Here is a 9,507-nt window from a genome sequence, read left to right as displayed (position 1 = left end):
GAAAATCACACTTTTAAAAGTTACTATTCTGATAATACCCAAATAATGTTGTTGACTAGTCCTATACTTGTATCGGTGGCCAAAGCATGAATTGGAGAAAAAGCACTTACACACAGACCATGATGTCAGGTTGGCTTATTGGCTGAGCTGGCCAATCGGCAGTCTACTCGCATGAATAGCTTTAATGAGCGGTAAACATTAGCCTTCTCCTAGTGTCTCGTAGCCTAGTGGAACCAGGCTGATTGCTGCATTCACCATTCTGTGTACAGATTGGTGAATGTAGCGATCAGGCTGGTTCCATTGGGCTAAGTATCAGGAATCAAGGTAAGACCCAGATGCAGACACGTTGAATTGACAATGGTTTAATATTCCAACAGGGGGAGGCAATAGACAGGTCAAGGCAGGCAGAGGTCAACAATTCAGAGGTGGGGCAAAGGTACAGGTCGGCAGGCAGGCAGAGTGGTCAGGCAGGCAGGCTCAGAGTCAGGACAGGCAAGGGTCAAAACCAGGAGGGCGAGAAAAAGGAGAGACTGGAAAAAGCAGGAGCTGAGAACAAAAACGCTGGTTAACTTGACAAACAAGACGAACTGACAACGGACAAACAGAGAACACAGGTATAAATACACAGGGGATAATGGGGAAGATGGGCGACACCTGGAGGGGGGTGGAGACAATTACAAGGACAGGTGAAACAGATCAGGGTGTGACGCTAAGTCAGATAGACAGACAGACTCCTGCTGTTCCACCAAGCTGTCACTTGAAGAGGGTGTCATGCACCCCAATAAATCTGAGGCGGTACAGTATGTGAGGATGGCTGGGGGATGGTCCAGTGGGGGGCTATCTCCCCCATCCTGAAGTTGGAGAATTTAACATTTTTCAAACACCTGAAGCAGTTTTTCCTGCAATCTAAAGCCACAATCATTATGCTTAATTCTATGTAAATCAAATATAGATGTTTATTTTTCTGCATATCTAAGCATAGAGCTGTCTGTACCCTCCTGAATGGCGGTTAGTATTTTAAAGTCTGCCTACATCAGCTGGATGAATGGAGTAAGTTTGTCTAGGGACAGGAATTCCTTTTTTGACATAGAGATGAATATGCGCAATTCCTATCACTTGACCTATTGAATGATGTAGATTTGTAATAGTGTGGGGCCTAGATTGGAACACTCCCTTTAGTGATAAGCAAAGACAGAGACAGTATGTAATCACTGAGCTTTGGGTTCTTGATGTTCAATTGAATGTCCCATTTTTATAATTTTTTTACAGGCAAAATATCTGAGTCCCAGTTCTAATTGATTACCTTTCCTCTGCAGATCATGGGTGGAAAAGGAGCATGACCTTCGAGCAGACAGACAGTACCCAAGGGACTGTTCCGGAATCACCACCAACCCTGCTCAACCTCATCCACATGATGAGGAAACCCAGCCTAAAACCCCAAACAGCAAGCAATGCAGGTGTAGAAGCACGGTGGCTATGAAAAACTCCCTAGAAAGGCCAAAACCTAGGAAGAAACCTAGAGAGGAACCAGGCTATGAGGGGTGGCCAGTCCTCTTCTGGCTGTGCCGGGTGGAGATTATAACAGAACATGGCCAACATGTTCATAAATGACCACCAGAGTCAAATAATAATAATCACAGTAGTTGTCGAGGGTGCAACAAGTCAGCACCTCAGGAGTAATTGTCAGTTGGCTTTTCATAGCTGATCATTGAAAGTTTCTCTACCGCTCCTGCTGTCTCTAGAGAGTTGAAAACAGCAGGTCCGGGACAAGGTAGCACGTCCGGTGAACAGGTCAGGGTTCCATAGCCGTAGGCAGAACAGTTGAAACTGGAGCAGCAGCACGACCAGGTGGACTGGGGACAGCAAGGAGTCATGGATGGAGCTGAGGTGAGAGTCATGGGTGGTGAAGTTGCCAGACCCAACTCCTGGCAGGTAATAACATGGGGATTGGAATGATATTCATATTTTATTTTACATGAAGATAGTGGTAAATACCTACAAGACCCATTTCCCAAAAGGAATAAAATAAATTTAAAAAATAAAAATGTGAGTCAGCATAGATGTGCATATCTGGAGGAGATTTTTGGAATCTAATACTGTTATTCCTTGTGGAGCTGCTGTGAATATCAGCCTTGTTTGTGTGTGAGGGAATGACGTCATAGATGGCAGCTAAGTAAAGAAGGTCATGCTAAGGTACAGTTAGCTCTCTCTTGTTTTGTAATTAAGTAGCCCTGGCTTGTGTGAGCCAGTGAAGGGTCATAGGTGCAGGAACCTATCTCATGTTTCTGTAGAGTGAGGCAGCTTGATGTGCAAGTACAGCCAATGGGCAGGACGTTACCCACTGGGCACACCATGTCATTTCAACTTGGATAATATTTGGTTGAGCCGTTGATCAATGAGATTTCAACCTATATCCACCCACTCAAAATTACAGCCAAAAGTGAGTTGTATTTACAATGTGTTATCCCCATGCTTTCAACCATCTGAAAGCACAACCAAATTCCAATGGAAAAACATCATATTTTTTTGTTTGGTTGTCACACAAATGTCTGTCACTGGGCTTTCAACCATTTAAAAACACAGCAAGATTCAAATGGGAATACAATGTCAGATATTTTGTTTATTACTACAACAAATGAGTCACTGTGCTTCATCTAATAGCAGAACCAAATGACCTGGTTTGACATTGAGATGACTTAAAAAGTACATGGTGCAATTGATCAATGTAGTTTGACATTCTGCACAATTGATCAATGTAGTTTGACATTCTGCACAATTGATCAATGTAGTTTGAGATTCTGCACAATTGATCAATGTAGTTTGACATTCTGCACAATTGATCAATGTAGTTTGACATTCTGCACAATTGATCAATGTAGTTTGAGATTCTGCACAATTGATCGATGTAGTTTGACATTCTGCACAATTGATCGATGTAGTTTGACATTCTGCACAATTGATCAATGTAGTTTGACATTCTGCACAATTGATCGATGTAGTTTGACATTCTGCACAATTGATCGATGTAGTTTGACATTCTGCACAATTGATCGATGTAGTTTGACATTCTGCACAATTGATCGATGTAGTTTGACATTCTGCACAATTGATCGATGTAGTTTGACATTCTGCACAATTGATCGATGTAGTTTGACATTCTGCACAGATTTTTTACAGCATTTGTGAAAATATGATCAGATCTAATAGTTAATAGGCTATTTATTGTTTATATATATTTTTATATTGAATTGTGTTTGGTTGTCAACGCAAACAGATATCAACAATTGAAGGAGATGTATCTTCTGATTGGATAGTTCCATCTGTACCACTGGCTTAATCTGTCTTTAATTCCAGTTTGTCTGCAAATAAATCATTGATATGGTGGATTCACACATCCATCTCAACCCCAAAAAAGTTAAAGAATAAGACTAAATCAACTCAATCAATCGTATTTAGAAAGCCCTTTTTACATCAGCAGATGTCACAAAAAGTGCTTATAAAGAAACCCAGCCTAAAACCCCAAACAGCAAGCAACACAGATGTAGAAGCAACATTTTAAATGCACTTTAAATTCACTTTGATTGGATTTAGTCCTATTCTTTCCCTTTGTTTAATGCTAACGTCCAGCTGGGTTCTCTTTCTCACTCCGGGGCCAGATCCTGCCCCAGGACGACCCCTGCAACATCACTGGACGGGGACGCACAGCTAGTGATAAAAGCAAATGTAACAGTAAGTGAACTGGTAAATAATGGACTTTTTGGCAGAGGTGTCCATTGAAACGGAGGGAGCATATGCCGCCCAGTGGTAACCGAGCAGTAGTTCATCTTCTGAATACCTACTGTATCTTACTGAATGCTTTCATTTTGACATCAGTAACTGCTCTTGTAATCGTAATCAAATGCATGAAATCCTCTAGCTCTTCAATGTTTTGGGTGTGTGGCTCTTACAATCGATGTTAATCATGTCCTTGCTAGCTGGAGGTAGCCTGTCCTCATGAAAGCGTAGACTGTACCTGGCCATGCTGGACTGGAGCACAAGACCTGCTCCCGTGGTAGCTGGTCGGGAGGTAAGGTCAAGACCACCATGGTCTGTGGTGGTGGGTCTCTCTCTGGGTGCCAGGTGAACAGTCTTCCCAACACAGCATTGCTGTAACACCTCTGTTGTGGAAAGTTTTCCCGGACACAGACATAGCCTAGTCCTGAATTTTAAAGCCATTTCAATGGAAATTCTCCATTGGGACATGAAAGAATCTGCCCCCTAGAGTTTAAAGAGGGAGAGCGACAAGATATCTATGTAATGTAATCTCGCATTACTCATCTCGTCTGTATATACTGTATTTTATATAATCTATTGCATCTTGCCTATGTCGTTCTGTCATTGCTCATCCATATATTTATATATACACTCCCGGGTAAAAGTTTTAGAACACCTACTCATTCAAGGGTTTGTCTTAATTTTTACTATTTTCTACATTGTAGAATAATAGTGAAGACATCAAAACTATGAAATAACCCATATGGAATCATGTAGTAATAATGGTTTGGGATGAGTCGGACTGCAGATTGAAGGAAAAGCAGCCAAACAAGTGCTCAGCATATGTGGGAAAAGCATTCCAGGTGAAGCTGGTTGAGAGAATGTCAAGAGTGTGCAAAAATAAAAAATATATTTTGATTTGTTTACCACTTTTTTGGTTACTACATGTTACATACTACATGATTGTACTGCTTGCATCAGTTACTTGATGTGGAATTTGAGTTCCATGTAGTCATGGCTCTATGTCGTACTGTGTGCCTCCCTTCCCTTGTGAAGAGACCTCTGGTGGCATGTCTTGTGGGGTATGCATGGGTGTCCGAGCTGTGTGCAAGTATTTTAAGCCCGAGTCCCACCCATCTCTTTAAGGATTCAAATGTGAGGTCATGTACTAAACAACCAAAGAGTTCAAGACTAAAGGCTGGTTTATACTACATGTATCGACAGTTGTCACGGTGACATCATGAACATTCTATTGTCATCCGACATAAGTTAGCCCTAAATATTTACAAAACTTAAAGCATTGTATTTGAGACACCATTCACTAAACTCTAAACCTCAACTACATCTCATAATGAGGAGGTGACTAAACTGCTTGGAGTAATCCTGGATTGTAAACTGTCATGGTCAAAACACATTGATACAACAGTAGCTAAGATGGGGAGAAGTCTGTCCATAATAAAGCACTGATCTGCCTTAACAAGGAAAATTGCAGCTCTGAACAGGGAAGCACGGCTGGCCCTTAAATGTACACGGAGAGCTAACATTAATGATATGCATGTCAATCTCTCATGGCTCAAAGTGGAAGAGAGATTAACTTCAGCACTACTTGTTTTTGTAAGATGTGTTGACAAGCTGAATGTATCGAGCTGTCTGTTTTTAAGAGGGTGTGAACGATGCTGAATAGGTGCAGACAAAGAACAGCTCCCTAATAGTAGTACTGAGGCGGGTCATTTTCTCAAAAGTGAGATTACAAGTTTATCAACTTTTAAAGCAGAATAACTTTTAGTTCTTCAACTGTAGTGTATGATATACAATTTTCTAACTCTGAGTCCCTCCTTTTATCCAATGTAAAAACACAATTTCAAACTTTTCTACATAAGACTGAATCGAGCCGGTAGGTCACATGTATATAATTCCTGTAAGAATGTAGCACATGCCCTTTTAGTGTCTGTGTTCCAATGGGAATTTCCATGTTTAAAGTGCCACCATTAGGTAAAAGTTTTTTTTCTTTAATTTTATAACAGTTATTAGTGACATATTCTATATCATACCTTTCAAATCTCTTATTTCCCAACATGGGGACAATTGGGGGGACCCCCAACTCAAGAATTTGTTTTGGTAAATTTCAGCGTTTTTGGGGTCTGCTGCATCTCGGGATCTGTAGTAGTCACATAGTACTGTTAGAAAGTTAAGAAAGGAGAAAGTTAAGGAGTCAGAAACAAAGTATGAGTTTGTAGGACTTATAGTTTTGAAAGCTAAATTTACTTTATGAGGGTAGTATACAATATTATGCATTGTTTAGAAAATGCCACCAGAGGGGGGTCAGAGTATACATAGATCATCTCTTTCATAATTCAGACATGTAAATAATCATGAAATAAAAATCCCACCAGTGAATTCAAGTGGTGAAGAACAAGTTAAAACAGATCACAGTGTTGCTGGAGAATATCTTCAACGAAAGAATCAGGCATTAGGAAATACACTTTCTTATTTACATGTCAGCAATACAATATTTACACAATGTCACGTTTGCACATGTGTTCGATTTCACATCAGAGGAATGCTGTACGTCACAGTTTTCCTCATATCTCAACGTTCCACATTGGTTAACTACATTTATTGGTACGTGTTACATCCACGGACGTAGATCTCCGATAACGTACATAAAAGGATAACGTTATATAAAGTAAGGCACAGACTTGTAGACATGTTCTCTTTAGAAATATGTAACTAAATATGAACTAACTCCAGCTACGTCCCAATGTCCATTCTAGCACACTGTAAATGAACCCCTAAAAACGAGTGCCAGATCACAATGTCTGCTCAATATTTGGACTCTTGTTTTTTTTTTTTTTACAAGTGTGACTTATTTTGACCGCAGATTTATTTTGGACTTCTTTGATATAAGGTCAAATGGTATATGGGAAACGGGAGAAATAGGAAAATGACTTTTTGTGAAGGAGGTTGTTCCAAATATACAACGTCAAACTTAGCACCTAACTGGAAAGAGAGCAAGGAATTTACTGTTTTTCAATATCGGTCTTACTTCAAATCTTTCTAATTCTTTTGAACGTATACTGAACGGATATTTGTGTTGTAACTGATGTTCTAAAGTCTGTTAGCAATATGACGTTATAGCCTAGCTTCACTGTTTGTGCTGGCTAATATATTAGTTCATCTTGCTCCACATTAGCAAGCAATTAGCACGTAATCAACTATTTGGGGTAGACATTCTCATGCACATTGATGCATTTGATGTATGAAGCACGCTAATGTAAAGTTGTGTAAAAGTGTATTGTTTGTGGACTGTATTGTAAGAGCATTTTTGGTTTGTTTCTCCATCAGCTCTTACGGTAGTGTTTATGGAAATGGTAGCGCATTAAACATTCATGAACCATCAGTTTGAGAGTTGACCATTCGTTCTGCTGCGGATGCTACACACACACACACACACACCACTGAGAATGCTTGCCCAATACATTGCTTCACTCCGAGTGATGGATATTGCAACAGAGCCCCAGGTACTCAAATGAGGCCAAACACATGACTGAAACACCATGACATCTGAACTCCTTCATCATTACTGGGTCTTCGAAGTATTCGTCTGTTGTGCCCTTGTAGCACAACCTCAGCTAATGTAGCAACAACGTGCTAATGTTCACCAATACACAGCAAAGACAAAGATATTGGCAAGCTGTATTAGGGCATTTCTTGATGCCCTTAATAAAGGTATAGTAGTGTGTTGTGAAAGTGACGTATATAAATTAGCAAAAGGTCCCAGAACTGTCTGTGCTATCGTGTGAACTCTCGGTCATACCAAACTTGTTATTCCTTGATGCCACAAACAGACTGGTCCCCAGCAGCGTTCATTTTGGATCTAGTTTGTCTTTTGACTAAAATGGCTTTTAATCTTAGTCACATTTTAGTCCTTCTTAGTTTAAGATTATCAGTCTAAACTCTGGACAATTTATGTCTGGTTTTAGTCACCGTCATTTTAGTCAAGGCATTTTCCATTAAATAATTTATATTTAGGCTACCCCTAACTTCCACCATGTGCATATTCTGTGACTCAATTGAAAAAGGGGAGAATCTGAGCTTTCCAACAATGCCAGAATTATGGCTGTACTCCTGATATTCAGTAAATAGCAGTAGTATTTCCAATTGGGTAAAAAGTAACTGCAACTCGCATTTGCGGAACGTGAGAGTAACAACACAGATGATTATCAGCGCAAATGGCAAAATATAGCTTTGGATGTGATCAAAGCAAAAATGGCCAGTTTGAACATTGGTTCTTAACAGAATAGAGGTTAGCTACAATTTACAAGTTCCCTGCCTGCGCATCAGTTCAAAAGAGAGACGATTGAAGTGACCGCCGGGAGCAGTGTATGCTGGAAAGGCGGGCAGGGCTTTAATAAACTCAAGTAGCCTGCGCACATGAAAGACGTTCATTCTGTCAGAGAGACAGATTGCTTCAAAGGCATGCATGCTTCTGATTGGACAAAACAGATCAGAAGGAGCGTCATGTCAAATTGAATGACTATTAGTCTCAGGTGAACTTCTCATCTTGTTATATTTAGCGTCAACTAAAATGACGAACTATTTGTACGTTGTGTTTTTTTTTTCTCCCCTGCGCATCTCGTCTTCTTATAGTCATAGTTTTAGTCAGGAAAAATAAGTTGTTGCCGAATATTTTTCGTTATTGTTGACAAAATGAACTCTGCTAAGTTCATAATAGTTAGAATCAGTATATGTATCGGAATGCAGCCCAACAATTATTGTTACAAGTCTTATCTCTGACTGAATGAGAGGAGTAAATATTGCATACAAGATAGGGGACTCTGTCCCAATTATCTCTCCTTCCTCTCAAAGTGTGCACTTGTTAACTTCCCTTCACCAATATTAAAGGTAATGACTGGTATAATTAATTAAACTATTTTAGATTTGTGGGAAGTAGTGAACACTTCAGGAGAAAGCAGACATTATTGGGATGTACCCAGAGAAAGTCCTGATGGGAGGAATAACATTAGGGTAGCATCCCAAATAGCACCCTATTCACTACACACACTACTAACCAAAAGTAGTGCACTAAAGGTCTATAGGAAATAGAATGCCACTTGGGACACAAGCTTATTTGCAACAGAAATGAAAATTAATGTTTTTTTTTTATTGGACAACTTGAGGAAGTCTCTCCATATTTCAATCTGTTTTCTTCTGTTTGGGGCCTAAATAATAGATCCTGATGGTCCTGGGCCCATTTATCAAGGTGGGGTGTTGATCTAGAATCACTGTCTATAATAATCTGTTTCATTCCGCAAAAATGGATCTTAGATCAGCACTCCTAATGGGAGACACTTGACACATACGGCCCATGATCACACCATGCCTTCTACAGTCTCTAGTTTGGGGGCTATGGGTATGGTATCAGCCACTGGGAGTCTCTCCTGTTCCTGGCAGGCCACCTGGTACTCCTGTAGGACCTTCACCACGGCACCGTGGCCAAACTGCAGGGCATCATCCAGGGGAATGTTGCCCCACCTGGAGGGAGGTGGTAGAGATGAGACAGAAGCTAGATGAAGCATGTCAGATGTTATAAAAAATCTACCTCTAAATAAAGACAACGGCCACAAAGGACCGAATTAGATGGAGAAATAAAGACATGAGAGGCTGGGAATATAGTAGCTAAGAGATGTTGTGAGGTTGGAGGAAACCTAACAATAGAGATTGTTATAGATGGATGAATGAATACTACCGTAC

General features: G+C 40.2%; 1 protein-coding gene across 3 annotated transcripts in view; it reads right to left on the bottom strand.

Annotated features, from left to right (window-relative positions):
* Positions 1-2,658: 2,658 nt before the first annotated feature.
* Positions 2,659-9,507, bottom strand: part of LOC115122217 (glutaminase kidney isoform, mitochondrial-like) — a 57,374-nt gene continuing 50,525 nt past the window's right edge. For all 3 annotated transcript variants that reach the window (XM_065004227.1, XM_065004228.1, XM_065004230.1), the window contains one exon: positions 2,659-9,288. In XM_065004227.1, coding sequence (XP_064860299.1) covers positions 9,126-9,288 — 163 coding nt within the window. In that variant the 3' untranslated portion in view covers positions 2,659-9,125. The remainder of the gene's footprint in view (positions 9,289-9,507) is intronic.

This window comes from Oncorhynchus nerka, linkage group LG2, assembly GCF_034236695.1.
Source record: "Oncorhynchus nerka isolate Pitt River linkage group LG2, Oner_Uvic_2.0, whole genome shotgun sequence".
NCBI lineage: Eukaryota > Metazoa > Chordata > Actinopteri > Salmoniformes > Salmonidae > Oncorhynchus > Oncorhynchus nerka.
Note: the sequence above shows the minus strand (reverse complement) of the source record. Positions and strands in the feature narration are given on the sequence as shown.